This window comes from Nycticebus coucang, chromosome 6 (assembly GCF_027406575.1).
Source record: "Nycticebus coucang isolate mNycCou1 chromosome 6, mNycCou1.pri, whole genome shotgun sequence".
NCBI classification, from domain to species: domain Eukaryota; kingdom Metazoa; phylum Chordata; class Mammalia; order Primates; family Lorisidae; genus Nycticebus; species Nycticebus coucang.
The window spans coordinates 123,884,441-123,901,316 of record NC_069785.1 but is presented as its reverse complement, the minus strand read 5'-3'; the positions used below and the strand labels follow the sequence as shown (position 1 = coordinate 123,901,316).

The 16,876-nt window shown below is 53.1% G+C and overlaps 2 protein-coding genes across 7 annotated transcripts; both read left to right on the top strand.

The window, feature by feature from the left end:
• The first annotated feature begins 8,382 nt into the window (after positions 1-8,382).
• Positions 8,383-14,088, top strand: MFRP (membrane frizzled-related protein). Of its 3 annotated transcripts, XM_053595227.1 has the most exons (13): positions 8,383-8,626; positions 8,708-8,810; positions 8,924-9,037; positions 9,133-9,273; positions 9,406-9,619; positions 10,144-10,274; positions 10,402-10,527; positions 10,759-10,835; positions 11,194-11,342; positions 11,822-11,952; positions 12,099-12,230; positions 13,055-13,182; positions 13,274-14,088. In XM_053595227.1, exons 1-13 carry the CDS (start codon positions 8,573-8,575, stop codon positions 13,496-13,498), a joined length of 1,725 nt encoding a protein of 574 aa, XP_053451202.1. In that variant the 5' UTR covers positions 8,383-8,572; the 3' UTR covers positions 13,499-14,088. The 3 variants fall into 3 exon arrangements, with proteins under 3 accessions (XP_053451202.1, XP_053451201.1, XP_053451199.1); XM_053595226.1 differs by having other exon boundaries at positions 13,055-14,088; XM_053595224.1 differs by having other exon boundaries at positions 8,383-8,810; positions 13,055-14,088.
• Positions 14,089-14,269: 181 nt separating this feature from the next.
• Positions 14,270-16,186, top strand: C1QTNF5 (C1q and TNF related 5). 4 transcript variants are annotated; one of them, XM_053595252.1, is made up of 3 exons: positions 14,270-14,427; positions 14,658-14,921; positions 15,283-16,186. In XM_053595252.1, exons 2-3 carry the CDS (start codon positions 14,708-14,710, stop codon positions 15,798-15,800), a joined length of 732 nt encoding a protein of 243 aa, XP_053451227.1. In that variant the 5' UTR covers positions 14,270-14,427; positions 14,658-14,707; the 3' UTR covers positions 15,801-16,186. The 4 variants fall into 4 exon arrangements, with proteins under 4 accessions (XP_053451227.1, XP_053451229.1, XP_053451228.1 ...); XM_053595254.1 differs by having other exon boundaries at positions 14,284-14,427; positions 14,665-14,921; XM_053595253.1 differs by having other exon boundaries at positions 14,285-14,427; positions 14,648-14,921.
• The last annotated feature ends 690 nt before the right edge of the window (positions 16,187-16,876 follow it).

Sequence of the window (16,876 nt, the reverse complement as noted above, 5' to 3'; positions counted from 1 at the left end):
ACGCCGGCCCCATATGCCGGAGGTGGCAGGTTCAAACCCAGCCCTGGCCAAAAACTGCAAAAAAAACAATAAAAAAAAAAAGTTGGGCATTGTGGCAGGTGCCTTTAGTCTCACCCACCTGGGAGGCTGAGGCAAGAGAATCACGTAAGCCCAGGAGTTTGAGGTTGCTGTGAGCTGTGATGCCATGCCACTCTACTGAGGGCAACATAGGGAAACTCTGTGTCAAAAAAAAAAGCACATTCTGGACGCTATATTCTTCTGGATTCACTGTTAACTTTTTGCTGTATTTGTTTATATACAGTCAATCCCCAGGTTACAAATGAGATAAGTTCTGTAGGTTCTTAAGTTGAATTTGTATGGAAGTTGGAACAGGTACACTCACCTATTACCTGTAATAGCTCCATTCATAAGTGCAAGTCGTAGACATCAGTGGGATGTTTGTAACCCAGGGACTTACTGTTGTAGCCTCCATAAGTGTCAGTTGTACAAAGTCAGATATTTATAACTCAGAGACTGCCTGCTGTATACAGTCATCTCTAGGTATACACAGGGGACTGCTTCCAGGACACCTCCTATACTCCCCACATTCCCCAAAACCTGAAGCCAGCCCTCCTCATACACAGGTTTTGTATCCCACAGATACTGTGTCTTTGATCCACGTTTGTTGTGAAAATATCTGTGTTTGGCTCGGTGCCTGTAGTACAGTGGTTATGGTACACCGAGGGTTCGAACCTGGCCCAGGGCAGCCAAACAACAACAACAAAAAAAAAAAAAAAATAGCTGAGCATTGTGGTGAGCGCCTGTAGTCCCAGCTACTTGGGAGGCTGAGGCAAGATGTGATGCCACAGCACTCTACCAAGGGCAACATAATAAGACTCTGTCTCAAAAAAAAAAAAGAAAAACATCTGTGTTTAAATGGACCATCACAGTTCTAGACCATGGTGTCCAAGGGTCAGTTGTACTTTATTCTTTCAGCCAAAACATTTATAGGTGAGGTGTTACATCACCTGAGCATACATCTCCTAAGAATCAGGACATTCTCCTACATAACACTTTTACACTTTTACTAAATTCTAAATTTACTAATTTTCCTAGGTGTAAAAAATGTTATGTGTATAATAATACACATTTCTTTAAATGAACTATCTACTTGTTAACTGCTGGCATGGGTTACCCATTTGGTTCGTTGTTGAAACACTTGGGTGCTTGTACAGACCTACCATGAGCTAAATCAGGCCCTTCCTGCAAATTTTGAATGCTACAAACCTTGCTCTTGGAGCGGGGGAGCTTTACCTGGAGGTAAAGGGATCAAGGCTTAATCTTTGATAAATGAAAGATCAACTTTGCCTCTAATAATTTGAAACAGTTCCCTTTAAAGATTTTGTTGCCTCAAGTGCTTACTTTCAAGATTTAAGCACTTTCTAGATTTAACCCCTTAAAAACAATACCTTTTTGGTGCACTCAGAGACATTGTCTCCTCTGGTTCTCCTTTGGTTTTATCTCATCTTTGGTACTGTCCAGTCTTCCATTTCGGATGCTGGTTTTAGGGAGGCTGATGGCTCCACCTGTTGGCCTAGAGCAGTGGTTCTCAACCTTCCTAATGCCATGAACCTTTAATATAGTTAAAAGGGGGTGGTGCCTGTGGCTCAGTGGGTAGGGCACTGGCCCTATATACCAAGGGTGGTGGGTTCAAAACCAGCCCCGGCCAAACTGCAACAACAACAACAAAAAATAGCCGGGCATTGTGGCGGGCGCCTGTAGTCCCAGCTCCTCGGGAGGCTGAGGCAAGAGAATCGCTTAAGCCCAGGAGTTGGAGGTTGCTGTGAGCTGTGATGCCACAGCACTCTACCGAGGGCAATAAAGTGAGACTCTGTCTCTAAAAAAAAAAAAATACAGTTAAAAGGGGTCACGACCCAAAGGTTGAGAACCGCTGGCCTAGAGCATCCCATCAGGATTCTTTCTCACTGCTTTCACTGCTCCAGACACTTGAAAAGTCAAGGCCTAACTATCCATCCTTGCTGGGACAGACCACTTGCTGACAGTTGAGGCCGGTGTGCTGAAGTCAAACCACCTCATAGAGGTGGTCGGTAGTGGGGACATTTTTCTGGGCCTTTCCCAGAAAATGCCAAGACTGGAAAAGAGGGATCAAAAGCAACAGTAACTGGAATTTCTCCCTGAGGGACTCAAAATTTCCTGGCCTGCATTGAATGGTCCGACCTAAGGTAAGATTTTAAATGTCAGTGATTGCCCTCAAACCACAGGTAAGCAGGATCCTCTTCAAAATGGAAACCTTAGGCTTGTAGCAAAGTGAATGGGTGAGCCCCAAGTTGATGTAAGTTGTTACACCTCTCCTTTGACGAGTTTTCCTGTGGAGGTGGAAGCTACCCTGGGCACCTCTGTTCTCTTCCACCAGGGAACAGGTGGACTGAAGGTAGCATCAAGGGCAGGGACTCTGCTCAGGCCCTCCACCCTTGCTCCCAGCTCTTTCGGGCTTACCCCATGAGGCTTTCTCAGCCCCATGGCAACCAGCCCCAGTGCCACAGACCACAAACACAGGTCTATCCCCAGGTTTTTTTGCCCCTCAGCTTTGCCTCCTAGCAACTTGGCTTTCTTTCCCCATTCTTCGCTCTCGCCCCAGCAGGCGTCTCTCTAGGGGAGTTGCTCCCCCACACGTGCTCTTTCTTGTGTGACCTTGAACAAGAACCTCCCTCCTGGGCCACAGTGCCTCATCTGTGAATTAAGGAGATTGGACTAGTGACTCTTGATGGGCTCCACTCAAGTGTTAGCAAATCATTCGGAATCACTTTTCCTCTAAATACGTGCTCAAGGGCCAGACTAGGGGATTTACATACTTCTGGTTCCCTGGTTCCAGTTTAGGGAGTTAATTTTTTTGAGAGACCAGTGCTCAGAAAATGCTTATTTCTTTCCATAAAGTTACAGAGTTCAGGTCATAGAGATCCCCTTGTCCAAACTCTTATTTTGACAATGAGGATTCTGAGCCCTAGAGAAGGCCTGGTTAAAGCCTCATAGCCTTTCAGTGGAGTAGACAGGATGAAACCCAGATATTTTGACTGCCCACCTAGTTCCATCTGAGTATTTTGCATTTTGGTTGCATAATTAACAGCATTTTGCAGGACTTTCTGTAGCAAATTTTCCAACGCTCCATCTATTAGGAACTGAGCTAAATAGCAATGTAACATTCACACACATCCAACAGCAAAACCAGCAGGACCTACCTTCTAGCTGGGCCCTAATAGGTCTCTCTGAGCCAAGCACCACTGGGTCCCCAGGCTTCGTTGCTCTATGGGCAGAAATGAGCAGGATGCAGCAGAAACAGACTAGCATTTACAGCCCCCAAAACTGCTTTACAGCCCTGACCCTCAGTTTCATCATCTGTAATTTAAGCAAAACAATATCTACCCAGAGTTGTGCATGCCAGTTGAGAAAAATAGTGTCTGGCACGTGGTAGGTACTCAACAAATGTGCTTTTTCCCCCAGCCCACCCTCAAGCCAGTACTACACCATCCAAGCTTCACTGAGATTCCCCTGGTGGGTGATCCTCAGTAAATGTTTCATTCTGCCAGCCTCTCTGGATGTTTCCTACTTTTTCCTGAACAATACACTTAACAGCCACAGAGCAATGGGAGAGGGTCAGGGTCTGTTTGTTTTCTCATATTCTCTTGTCCCATTTAAACAGATATTCAGGCTTGGTACCCATAGCTCAGTGGTTAGGGCACCAGCCACATACACTGGGACTGGCGGGTTCGAACCCGGCCCAGGCCTGCTAAACAACAATGACAACTGCAACAAAAAAGTAGGCAGGCGTTGTGGTGGGCGCCTATAGTCCCAACTTGGGAGGCTGAGGCAAAAGCCTTAAGCCCATGAATTTAAGGTTGCTGTGAGCTGTGATGCCACTGCACTCTACTGGGGATGACCTAGACTCTGTCTCAAATAAATAAATAAATAAAACGGATATTCCAAAAAAAAAAAAAAAAAAACCCTTCGGTGGGATCAGTCCCTAACCCCACACACACACTGGTATGCAACTGTCAAGGCTTAGGACTGCAAAGTGAGAATAGCATTGCCCAAACAATTAGTAAGGTAGATCCACACAATTAGTAAGGTGTTCCAAAGCCAAGAAATGACTCCCTTGTATTTAGGGTGACCTGCCTCTTAGTGACGGGTTTGAGCTGCTGGCTTCTAAGCTCCTAGAAGCAAGGGAAGACCCAGGAATGGGATGAGTGTCAAGGCCAGGGGAAGGAAGGCAGTGAGCAAGGAAAATAAGTAGCACATTTGAAAAATTTGGTGGCTGGACCCAGTGGCTCACACCTATAATCCCAGCACTCACTTTGGAAGGTCCACGTGGGAGAATTGCTTGAGGCCAAGAGTTTGAGACCAGCCTGGGCAACATAGCAGGACCCTATCTCTATGAAAAAATGGCCAGATGTGGTGGTAAGCACTTGTAATGCCAGCTACTCAGGAGGCTGAAGTGGGAAGACCCTGAACCCAAGGAATTCAAGGCTACAATGCACGATGGTCATACCACTGCACTCTATCCTGGGCAACAGTCTTTAAAATAAATAAGATTTGGTAAGAAAGAGGCCTAATGCATACTTATAAGCCTGGCCCCGGGAGCAAGGAGAAGGAGGGCATTCAGGAAGAGGGAGAGACAGGATGAGCACAGCTTGTTCCAGGAACAAAGAAGGGGCCAATGAAGAGGCCAATCCTACTGAAGTAGAAGATTTGACCTGGAGAACTCTCTATAAGCCATAGAGCTGGAGTCCTAGAATGTTGTCATTAACCTCAAGCTGGCCTTGCCCTACCTGCTGGCAGAAGAGCAAACTGTGGAAGAGCCAAGGCAGGGGAGCCACAGGGCTCCACGCTTTCAGAAAGCAAAGCCAAAACCACCAGAGCATCTAGGGAGTCAGCGGTTGCTTGAGCAGGAATTCAATTAGCATGAAACTTTGCTAGCTCATTTTATCCGTGGTGATTAGCAGGGAAATCCATGGAAACACATCTGCAGCAACAGAGAAAGGGAGTGAGGAGAGATCAGGTCCACTGTGGAGCTAAGCGGGGGCTGGGGGACACCCATAGGAAGGAAGAGGCAAGGAGTCCAGTGGGAAGGAAGCCCAAGAGCTGGATGAGACAGAAGCAAGAGACCCAGGGCTTGGCAACTGCAGGCCTCAGCCTCCTGGCCTCTCACAATGGGCTCCACTTGCAACTGGTACCCTTGCCCAAAGACCCTCATGCCCCTAACCCATTCTACAAGTTTATAGAAAGAGCATAGAAAATGTACAAGAAATGAAAGAAGAGAAAAAGGAAGGGGGAAAAGAACAAAAGAGTGAAAACCAAGACTCCACCAGACCCAGCTCGGAAATCCAGCCTACTTTTTGCCAGCTATACAACTTTGGGCAAAGGCACTGAACTTCTAGGAGCCTCAGTGACATCAGGAAATGGGAACAAAAAGTCCTCCCTGACCTTGCCTCCCAGGGCTGGGAAGAAGATTCTAATGAGATGAGTTGAGAGGTCTTCTGCTCAATTTCATGCTCACTGAGTTTTATGTATGTCACCTCCCCCTACCCTGACCTTGCCCCTGAAACCCTTTCATAAAGCAGCCAGTTGCAGGACAGCCTTGTGCTGGTGGAGCCAGGGTGCACTCAAGGATGGCTATGGGCAATAGCAAAGCAGATAGACAATTCTTGGTTTCCCCATCTCCCCTTGGCCTCCCTTCCACTGTCTCCCAACACACAGGGACAGTTCTAAGACCCAGTTCCAGCCAAGCCACTCCCTGCTTCATAGAAAGTAGAGCTAAGCCTACTCAAACTCCTGGGCTCAAGGGATTCTCTTGCCTCAGCCTCCCAAGTAGCTGGGACCACAGGTACCTGCCACAATGCCCTACCCGGCTCCCAAGTTCTGCTTATTAAAATTCTTTTCAACCCTCATAGACTAAAGGCCCGCCATTTCCAGGAAGTCCTCCTGCATGCCTCTATCAAAGTCATTGCTTGGTTCAGCACCTGTAGCACAGTGGTTGCGGTGCTGGCCCACATGCATCAAGGGTGGTGGGTTCAAACCCGGCCTGGGCCAGCTGAACAGCAGTGACAACTACAACAAAAAAATGGCCGGGCATTGTGGCAGGAGCCTGTGGTCTCAGCTACTTGGGAGGCTGAGGCAAGAGAATCGCTTGAGCCCAGGAGTTTGAGGTTGCTGTGAGCTGTGACGCCATAGTACTCTGCCGAGGGCAACATAACAAGACTCTGTCTCAAAAAAAAAAAAAGAAAAAAAAGAAGTCATTGCTTTTACACTTTGTATAGCATTTGATCTGTGGCCTTATAACCCAATAAACTGTCTTCATGTCTGTCTACTAAACCAGAGTTCTCAAAGGACCCTTTTACATTCTTAAAAAAGAAGGAGAACCCCAAAGAACTTTTGTTTGTGTGGGTGACATCTAGCAATATTTACCAAATTAAAATTAAAACTGAGAAAAATTTAAATATTTTCTTAATTTTAAACAACAAATTTTAAAATAAATGCTTTTCCTGCTAACATAAAGGTTTTTATTCTTAAAAAGCTATAGTTTCCAAAAAAAATTAGTCAGAAGGGCAGGGTTTGTTTTACATTTTTGCAAATCAACGTCTGGCTTAATAGAAGACAGCTGGACTCACATCTCCTTCAGCATTCAACCCAACACCATCTCATACGTCATGGGGCGTCTGGAAAATATGAATGAGCGTGAAAAAGGCACATAACGTCTTAGTGTTATTAAGAAAATAGTTCCTCCCTCTCGAGCTCTCTGAAAGGAGTCCCCAGGCCCCACTTTGAGAACTGCCACACAAGACCAGGGACTACTGGAGTGGAGGGGACCTTGTCTCAGTCGGCTTAGCCAGACCTGCACAGCCCACCAGCTGCTCTGGAGTGGAACAGACCCAAGGGCCATGTCTTTCCCAACTCGCCACCCTCAAAGCTCAGCACAAGATCACTCTCTCCATGAAGCTGTGTCCCCTGGCCCACAGTGTGGCAGGGAATCCTGCTCCGTCTTGGTCCCACCAGACAGAATGAGAAGCACCTTGTGGTGGGGGGTAATCTGATCTTGTTTTGGAAACACTTGTCCCTACAGCTACCAAACAGTACCTTCCCTAAAGACTGAAGTTAGACATCTAAGAATCCAGGACAAGGCTTGACATCACAAAAGCTAAAGCCCTCAGGGTGACCAGAGAAGATCTGGCAGGCAGGCGAATCTCCTGTCCTGAGTGCAAGGATACCCGCCTTGGGATCATAGAATCTGTCCCCTTTAAGTTTTCTGTTCCCATGGGCTTCCTTGCTTTGCTCCCCTTTGTCACTCGGATCCGTCTGCCCTCCCAACATGCCCCAGTGTCGGGTGGGAGAGGCATGTCATAGAAAATGTGAGTTTAGGATTTATCTGTTCCTATGTTCAACTCTCATCACTGTATCTTACCGGCTGCATGACTTGGGGAAGTTACTTAACGTCTTGGAGACTTAGCATCACCATTTATGAAATGGTTATGCCACCCCACAGTTAGGAAAGGAGAGAAACTGCATGCAAGGCCTCTTACCTAGACATTCATAACAGGCATCCAGAAATAGCAGGCTGCCTCCCCACCTCCTGCCCTGCCCAACCCTTGGCCTGAGCATGGTTAACACAGAATAGACAACCAGGCCCTTTCTCCGTGAGGCCAGGTGGGCCAGGCTGGGATTTTCCCAGAAAACATCACTCATGGAGAAAAAGGCATGAAGTCACCTTGTTGTCAGAGTGTAGGTTTTTCTACCCTGCACTAGTGGGCAGCCCCAACAGCTAGACTCCACACCTGACCCTGTCCACCTTCTCCTCCTCCCATCCTTTCTCCTTATGGACTTATCATTCTTGCAGACAAGCAGTCATCCCTCCAGCTTATATCATGCTCTGCCAATTATAGCTTCTCTCCTTGTCTTGGTCATCAGGCAATTTAACAAAGACCCAGGCATGGCTGAAGCCCCCATCACCCCGATGGGGAGGAATGGTGGCAGCAGCTGGCTTTGTCCTTACAACTCATAGGTCTTGCATCTGTCATCCCCTACACCCACTTTCTCTTTCTTCCTCAGATGACCCCAGGCTTCCTTAGGCCTGCAAGTTCTCCCTCCCCCCCTCCCAGCATGCCTAGCCTGGATGCTCACTCAGTTCTCCAAGTGAGGTGGGGAAGGGGGAGGTGAGCCCTAGGAAACACCTAGTTCCCTCTGATGGGTGTTCTCAGCCACTGCCTGTGCCTTTAAGAACTGCCACTCTGTGCCAGGGTCTTGACCTTAGCATCCTCAGCTGAGTTGGATTAAGGGACCATTTCGTGCCTTTGCAAATTCCTCCTGGCTGCCACCCCTTCCCCCACACAGCGACAGAGTAACCCAGTAGCCCGTAGCCCAAACCAGTCTGCCAAGAGCAGCCTGAGAGCTGCTCTAGCCTGGCAGTCTGTTCCCTCAGGGAATAGAAGCTGCCTCTTTGATAGGGGGGTTGTGGTCAGGGAGTGGGCCTTTAGGGTCTTGGGCTGTCACAGGGAAAGCAGAAAGCCATGCAGAGCCTTGGGCCATGAAGGACTACTCCGATGTCATCCTCTGCGTGGAGGCAACAGAACTGAGCAAGGTAAGGGCCACAAGGAACCACTCTCCCAAGACCCAGCAGCCCCAGTGGACACAGCTCAGCCCTCAAGTCTCACCCTTCCAGACTGAGTTCTGCAATCCTGCTTTTGAGCCTGAGTCGGGGCCACCTTGCCCTCCACTGGCCTTCCAGGAAGATACCAGCTGCAGCATCCGAGCTCCCTGGCATGGTAACTGTCCCATGGGGTGACGTGGGGGGAGGACAGAGAGGCCCAGGAGTCAAGGACAGTGTGAGGGAGGTCCAAGAGAGGGGATTCTCAAAACCCAACCTGCCGGCCCCCAGATCGGCGTCCCCGAGGGCTGCAGCCAGACTGCCGCTTCTCCTGGCTCTGCATCCTCCTGCTCACCAGCCTGCTGCTCCTGCTCCTTGGGCTGCTAGTGGCTGTCATCCTGGCCCGTGAGTACCTGAGGCCTGCTGGGAGAGCCGTTCTGCCTGCCCCTGCCTGGGCCCCAGCTCCTCCGAACACTGCTTCTCCATCTTCCTGCCTCCAGAGTTGCAGGCTGCACCCCAAACCAGGGCTTCCTATAGCCCATTGCCTGCCCAGGGCCCCACCACCAGCACTACCACCTCCCGGGCAACTGGGACTCCTAAAAAGCAGCAGGAGGCAGGCATGAGCCCCACAGTCCAGTCCAGTGAGTATTCAGGGTAGCTCTTCCTAGAGAACCCAAGATGGCAGGGGGTGGGGAGACCAGGGAGAGGCTCCTTGGGGGGGAAAAAGGGCCTCTCTCCTTCTGACCGCTGAACTCTAACCTCCATCTCTGCAGCCTGTGGGGGCCTCCTCTTTGGCCCAAGGGGCTTCTTCAGCAGCCCCAACTACCCAGACCCTTACCCCACCAATGCCCACTGCGTGTGGCATATCCAGGTGGCCACAGACCATGCAATCCAGCTCAAGATCGAGGCCCTCAGCATGGAGAGTGTGGCCTCCTGTCTTTTTGATCGCTTGGAAATCTCCCCTGAGCCTGAAGGTCCCCTTCTCAGGTGGGTCCCTCTGTTCCCAGAAGATGCCACCTCTGTCCTAAACCACTATCTGGAGGGCAGAACCAGGCAGCTGCCGCAGGAAAGGCTGGACTGGGAGGAAATTAAGAGACTTGATTTCTGGGTCCAGCTCTGGCACCAGCTTTCTGTGTGACCTGAGGAAGATCAACTTCCCCGCTCGGATCTGTTTCCTAACCTGTAAAATGGAGCTTCTGTCTTTTCCATGAGTAAATGCTCTGCTACAAAATGAATGTGCTGGTGTTAGAAGGGTTAGAACTCCCTGGGAAATTCAAGGACACTTTTTGACATCATCTCCAGTTCAGGTGTTTAAGAAACAAGACTACAGGGGCGGCACCTGTGGCTCAAAAAAGTAGGGTGCTGGCCCCATATGCCAGAGGTGGCAGGTTCAAACCCAACCGTGGCCAAAAAAAAAGAAAAAAGAAACAAGACTGCAGGACCCAGGCAAGCTCTACTCTGGCCCAGCCTGAGCTTGGCGCCTCCATTACCCCTAACCTGGCTTCTTGCAGGGTATGTGGGAGGGTACCTCCCCCCACGCTCAACACCAATGCCAGCCGCCTCCGGGTGGCCTTCGTCTCCGACAGCAGCGTGGAAGGATTTGGTTTCCATGCCTGGTACCAGGCAGTAGCCCCTGGACATGGTGAGTGTCTTCCCACCGTGTCCCCAGCAGCCTGTTGAGCATCCATTTCTTTCCCCTCCAGCCACTGTCAGCACTGGCAAAAGGGACGGGGACTCGGGGGTTTCTGACTCCAGATGCCCACCCCTAGGTAGCTGTGCCCATGATGAGTTCCCTTGCGACCAGCTTGTCTGCCTTCTACCTGACTCGGTATGCGATGGTTTTGCCAACTGTGCTGATGGGACCGACGAGACCAATTGCAGTGCCAAGTCCGCAGGTACAGGCCCCACCAGGCACACACATCTGACTCAGGTTCACGCCAGGCTCACCAGATCTGCCCAGCTTTCAACCAGGGCCTCCACTCACATTCTTTGCCTGGTCATTCTTCTAGCCCAGAACTTGTTTCCCCAGAGGCATGGCCAAAGCCATTGCTCTCCAATCACTGCTCGCCTTGTTGGATGGAGGCACAGACCCTGGCAAACTCATGAGCCCTTCTGCCTCTCCACAGGGTGTGGAGGAAACCTGACTGGGGTTCAGGGCACTTTCTCTACTCCCAACTACCTGCAGCAATATCCTCACCAACAGGTAAGTGCAGGGCTTCCTGGGGAGGGGAGAGGCACACATGGGAATAGCACCCAGGTCAGTGGGATAAGGACAGCAAGGCAGACACTGCCTTGTACTCCAGAAGTCGAGATCAAGCCGCAAGAAGGGAATATTATTAAGTGCCTACTGTGTGCTAGATGTTACCACACTGGACAAACTTATCTCTGAGACCAGATAAAAGGCTCTTCCTACCTTATGAGCTCCCAGTGATGAGAGCTGGGTAGGCAGGGCCCCCACGGTGCCTAGCCTGCAGTGGAAGCCCCTTCTGGAGCTCAGCCTGCATGCCCACACTGGGACAGGAGGTGGTGCCATGAATGACTCCATCTGTGCTCTCCCCCAGCTTTGCACCTGGCACATCTCAGTGCCTGCTGGATACGGCCTAGAACTACAATTCCACAACTTCAGCCTGGAAGCTCAGGACGAGTGCAAGTTTGACTATGTGGAGGTGTATGAGATAAGTGGCTCCGGGGCCTTCAGCCTCCTGGGCAGGTAGGTACAGGAGTCATGGATAGCGCCCTCCTCCTGTCTGGTACTCCCCTTACACTGGCTCCACTCCTCTGCTTCACTTTTTCCTGCTTCTCCAAGCTGGAGGTCTTTTCACTGTCCTATCTAAAACAGGCTGTGCTTGTCCCCACCAAGCCTTCACTCCACAATCACCCTGTCCCCACGAGATCCTTTCCAAACCCTCTCCAGACCCCAGTTCTTCCCACCCTGCAGGGGCATTTCTGCCTCTCCCACAAACCCTCAACTGTGTTTTCCCATCTCAAGAGTTTGAGCAGTTTGTTGGATACTCTGTCTACTGAATGCATGTCTTCCTCACCAGACCCTAACCTTCCTGTATCCATGACTGTCTCTATCACCTCTGGCATCGCCCGGAGCTCCTGGCTCTGAGCCAGGCCTGTGGGAGGCTTCCGTGTAGCCTCGGTGAGCCGGTGCCTGCACCCAGGACTGCTCTCTGCTTTGGGCAGGTTCTGTGGAGCAGAGCCACCCCCGGCCCTCATCTCCTCACACCACGAACTGGCTGTGCTCTTCAGGACAGATCATGGCTTCGGCAGCAGAGGCTTCTCAGCCACCTACTGGGCCTTCAATGCCACAGAGAGTAGGTGCCCCTGGGCAAGGGGGTGTTGAAAGCAGAGGTGCCTCTGGGGGTCAGAGGCAGAAGAGCTCTGAACCCTGGTCAGGCACTGTGAGGGCAGTGGGGCTAGGGGCATGACCTTGGGTACTGCCATGGCCCTGTATCTACAGACCCCTGTGGGCCCAGAGAGTTCTCCTGCCAGGATGGAGGGTGTAAGGCTCTGAGGTGGATGTGTGACTTGTGGAGAGACTGCCCAGACAGCAGCAATAACAACTGCAGCAGCCCCCTGTTCCCACCCCCAGGTGAGGAGCCTGCTCTGGCACCCTGACAGACTTCATAACCTTCCATCCTATGCTCCCTGACAGGGGCGAGGGCGGCAGGGCCTCACTCTCCTGACGTTAAGGCCTCTCACAGAGGCCTAGAGTGACTCTCAGCTGGTGGTGGCAGGGTTACTTAGTGTCACCCAAAGGGAAATGGGAATATGGGTATCAAAGGGGCTTCAGGACCCAGTCCCCTTTTGCACAAAGAGTGCCCCTCCACAGCTTCCCCAAAAGTGAAGATCAAATCTTACACGGAGGCCAAACTTGGTGGCTCACGCCCGTAATCCTAGCACTCTGAGAGGCGGAGGTAGGTGGATTGCTTGAGCTCAATAGGTTGAGACCAGAGACCCTGTTTCTAAAAAATAGCCAGGCTTGGTGCAGGACACCTGTAATCCCAGCTACTCAGGAGGCTGGGGCAGGAGGATGGCTTGAGCCCAAGAGTTGGAGGTTGTCATGAGCTATGATGCCTCAGCAGTCTACCCAGGGTGATTGAGTGAGATTCTGTCTTAAAAAAAAAAAAAACTTACCCAGATCCAGAGAGTTTCTGCCAAAGGCCAAAGTGGTCCCTACAAATGTGGGTACCCCATGTTCCCTGTGATCACAAAGCTGCCTACACAATGCCCAGGGCTGGTGAATATTGCTTGGAACAGCAGGCTCTCGGGATAGCAGGGCTCCTCCACGTGACACATCGCTCCTTGTTATCTCCTTGGATTCTCACAATAATGTCGAACTAACTCATGTAGAAACAAGGACCCAGAGCGATTAGGTGACTCACCCCACAGTGACCCTCCCCTCCCACCCTACAGAACTGGCCTGTGAGCCTGTCCAGGTAGAGATGTGCATCGGTCTGAGCTACAACACCACAGCCTTCCCTAACATCTGGGTGGGCATGGCCACCCAGGAGGAGGTGGTAGAGGTCCTCAGCGGTTACAAGGTACTCTGGGCAGGGATAAGGAGAGCGGCTCCAGGACCGGGAGGGAGCCTGGGGAGCAAGGTACCCAAGGGCTGGTCTCCTCCTTCCACAGAGCCTGACAAGTCTGCCCTGCTACCAGAATTTCCGGAGGCTCCTTTGTGGGCTGCTTGTGCCCCACTGCACCCCACTAGGCAGTGTCCTTCCCCCTTGCCGCTCTGTCTGCCAGGAGGCAGAGCACCAGTGCCAGTCTGGCCTGGCACTACTGGGCACCCCCTGGCCCTTCAACTGCAACAGGCTTCCTGAGGCAGCTGGCCTGGAGGCTTGTGCCCAGCCCTGACCCTGGAGCTGGCCCCTGCCCTCTGTCCCTCTGCCTGCCCACCCTCCTTTACAAATGAGAGCGGGCAGGCAGGGGAGCAAAGGAGACCTGCAGACACTCTGCCCATCCTCTCTGAGGCCTCCCAGGGAGAGGGAGGAAGAGTCGTCCAAGGGGCTAATGAGACTCCCCCTACCCCCTCCCTGCTCCTTCCTTGGTCCCTATTGCCCCATGCTGCTCAGGGCAAGGGTATGCCCCACACTGCTACTGAACAATCTAGATTGCTTCCCCTCCAGGTCTCTCACCCAGATTTCCCATCTCCCTTACCCCTTTCCAAATGCTTTTTCAAATTCTCTATCACCTGCCTTCTGACTTTTTCATTTAGGCAACAAAAATGTAGTTAGTGCCTACTAATGCGGCCAGCCCTGTTCTAGACCGAGCTTGGGGGCATGGAGCAGTCCCCGGAAGGCCCGGTGGCCCCCACAGGTCCCGCTCCAGCTGGCTATCTGCCTCTAGAACTCTCCACCCCAAGTTCTCTGCTTGCATTTCTTCCTGGAAGAGGGTCTGGTCTTGGTCTCTGCCGCTGCACCACTTTTCCAGCTCCTGGGAGCAGGAGGCGCCCCGAGTGTCAGCCTCTCCACTGGCTGCCTCTTGTGCCCGGCTCAAGTCTCTCTCCCCCTCCTTTCTCTCCCCAAACTTTGGCCGCCCGCCGGGCGACACCACAAGTTATTTCCCAGCTATTTCCCCGTCCGGAGCTCTTGGCCCCTGAACGACTGATTTCCTCTTGGAGTCTGGGAGGGGCAGAGCGGAGCCGGCAGGGAGCGAACCCGGACGGGAGACGGCGGGGGCAGGGGACGCCTAGCTGGGGAGAAACGCAGGGGCAGGAGTGCAGCCGACTGGAGGGTCCCAGGGAGTGAACGCCCAGACCGAGGACACCGGGGAGCCGGGAGCGAGTGAGCCTGGCGGGGGAGGGGAAACGGACCTGGGGAGGAGACTATGGGAAAGCCTGGGCGCGGGCCGGCGCTGGGGGAGAGGGAGGGCCCGCCGCCTCTGCTCCCCTGTGCTCTCGGGCGCTCGGATCGGGGGGCATCTCCTTCTTCACCCTCCTGCGGCCGCTCAGAGGGTGGCAGTGCGATGGTGAGCGAGGCCCAGAATTCTGGGTTCCGACTCCAGTCCTGCCTAGCCCACAGACTACCAGAGGACCCCAGCGATCGGGCTCCGGGTGTCAGCGCCATGAGGCTGCTCCTCGCCCTGCTGCTCCTGGGCCTGGCGGCCGGCTCACCCCCGCTGGACGACAACAAGATCCCCAGCCTGTGCCCGGGGCACCCTGGCCTTCCAGGAACGCCGGGCCACCACGGCAGCCAGGGCCTGCCCGGCCGCGACGGCCGTGACGGCCGCGACGGCGCACCCGGGGCTCCTGGCGAGAAAGGCGAAGGCGGGCGTCCGGGTAAGAAGGCACCTTCGCTGCTGTCCATGGGGACGTCGGAGCCAGCACCGCCGCGGCTCTGCTTCTCTGGTGCTCTCGCGGCTTCCGCGAGGGGGAGCTGCTCCCTCCGCCCATTCCAGCTCCGCGAGGGGGAGGGGCTGACTCCGCCAGAGCCAGAACTGGGACCCTCTTTGGCCTGCCCCTCCGATCTGCCGTGAACGCAGCAGAGAGGGGTGGGGGAAAACTAGTGCGCAGGGAGCCACTGGCCCAAGTTTAGCCAGGATGAGGCGGGCGGGGGCTGTCCCTTAGCGTCGCCCTCGGGCACCCTGCTGCGGGTTGACCTGACCGCTGCACTCACCCTAACGCTTCCCTTACTACGCAGGACTGCCGGGGCCTCGTGGGGAGCCCGGGCCTCGAGGAGAGGCGGGACCCACGGGGGCGACCGGGCCTGCCGGGGAATGCTCCGTACCGCCACGCTCCGCCTTCAGCGCCAAGCGCTCCGAGAGCCGGGTGCCTCCGCTGTCCGACGCGCCCCTACCCTTCGACCGCGTGCTGGTAAACGAGCAGGGACATTACGACGCTGCCACCGGCAAGTTCACTTGCCAGGTGCCGGGGGTCTACTATTTCGCAGTACACGCCACAGTCTACCGAGCCAGCCTGCAGTTCGATCTGGTCAAGAATGGCGTATCCATCGCCTCTTTCTTTCAGTTTTTTGGGGGGTGGCCCAAGCCAGCCTCACTCTCGGGGGGCGCCATGGTGAGGCTGGAGCCCGAGGACCAGGTGTGGGTGCAGGTGGGCGTGGGAGATTACATTGGCATCTACGCAAGCATCAAGACAGACAGCACCTTCTCTGGATTCCTGGTCTACTCTGACTGGCACAGCTCCCCGGTCTTCGCTTAGTGCCTACTGGAAAGTGAGCTCACCCCTCCCACTCCTAAAGGAGGGTGTGATACTGACAGCCACAACACCCAGGGGGCTGGCTCCCCTGGAATATTGTGAATAACAAGGGGTGTGGGATAGGCGCCTCTCAGTCCTGCAGCCAGCGAGGAATGGGGACAGAGGCTGTCTGAGATCAGTTCTCACAGCGCAGGGCAGTGGCTGGATTTCTGCCCAAGACCAAGGAATGTGAGGTGCTGGCAAGTGTGAGTTCTCCGGTTGCTCTGGCCCAGGATTCCACAGTGGGTGCTCTCTTCCTGGTCCTCTGCCTCTCTGGGTCCTCCCCCATCCCTCTTACTCCTGGGGCCGGCCCTTTTCTCAGAGATCACTCAATAAATCTACAAACCCTCCTAATGGCTTCAGCTCTTCTTCTTTAGTGGCGGGGATGCCCTGTTTAAGAACCGTGGTGTGAAGGGGTGTGCTCAGGCAGAAGGGAGGGTTCTTCGGTGGGATGGAGAAATAGGGCAGGAAATACAGGAAGCAGGCCTAAGTGAGTGACCGGCTGCTCCACAGAGCTGCCACCTAGGTTCGTACGTTGTGAACAGGAGTGTCTGACTGAGGGCGGTGGTGCCAGGCTCTGGCCATCCAGAGAAAGGAGCACCCTTTTCTCATTCCAAGAAGCCAAATGAACAGGGTGGGGGCTGCCTTCACTACACATACCCTTGCCCTGATCCAACAAAAAAGAGCCCAGGACTTTTCTTCATAGCTGGTTCTGTCTGCTCACTTGGTCCCTAGATGACTGGAAAACTATTGCTCTCCCTGGTGCCAGGTCAGCGGAGCGTCCCTGGATGTCTAAAGATATGTAGTTCCTGGGATTACCACTAGTGGGCGTCCCAGTTCCAGACTACAGAGATGACCCTTGGTAATTTGAACTCATTTAGGGGAAGGATGGTTATTGAGCTCGGCCAAAGGAATTCCAGATGGGGGTGGAAGAAAAGGGGGTCCTTCGCTCCCAGCTCAGGAAGTTTATCTTCTCATAAATGTTTATCCCCACAATAAACACAGATGAGAAGGAGCCAAGCTTCCCCATGCTCTGCTCC

What these genes read in the sequence shown, in the direction of transcription:
- MFRP (XM_053595224.1), top strand. Translation starts at nt 8,573, where the DNA reads ATGAAGGACTACTCCGATGTCATCCTCTGCGTGGAGGCAACAGAACTG. An exon ending in GAGCCCCACAGTCCAGTCCA is followed by an intron (nt 9,274 to 9,405) that starts GTGAGTATTCAG and finishes CCATCTCTGCAG; the next exon opens with CCTGTGGGGGCCTCCTCTTT. An exon ending in GGCAGTAGCCCCTGGACATG is followed by an intron (nt 10,275 to 10,401) that starts GTGAGTGTCTTC and finishes GCCCACCCCTAG; the next exon opens with GTAGCTGTGCCCATGATGAG.
- C1QTNF5 (XM_053595251.1), top strand. Translation starts at nt 14,471, where the DNA reads ATGGGAAAGCCTGGGCGCGGGCCGGCGCTGGGGGAGAGGGAGGGCCCG. An exon ending in AGGCGAAGGCGGGCGTCCGG is followed by an intron (nt 14,922 to 15,282) that starts GTAAGAAGGCAC and finishes CTTACTACGCAG; the next exon opens with GACTGCCGGGGCCTCGTGGG.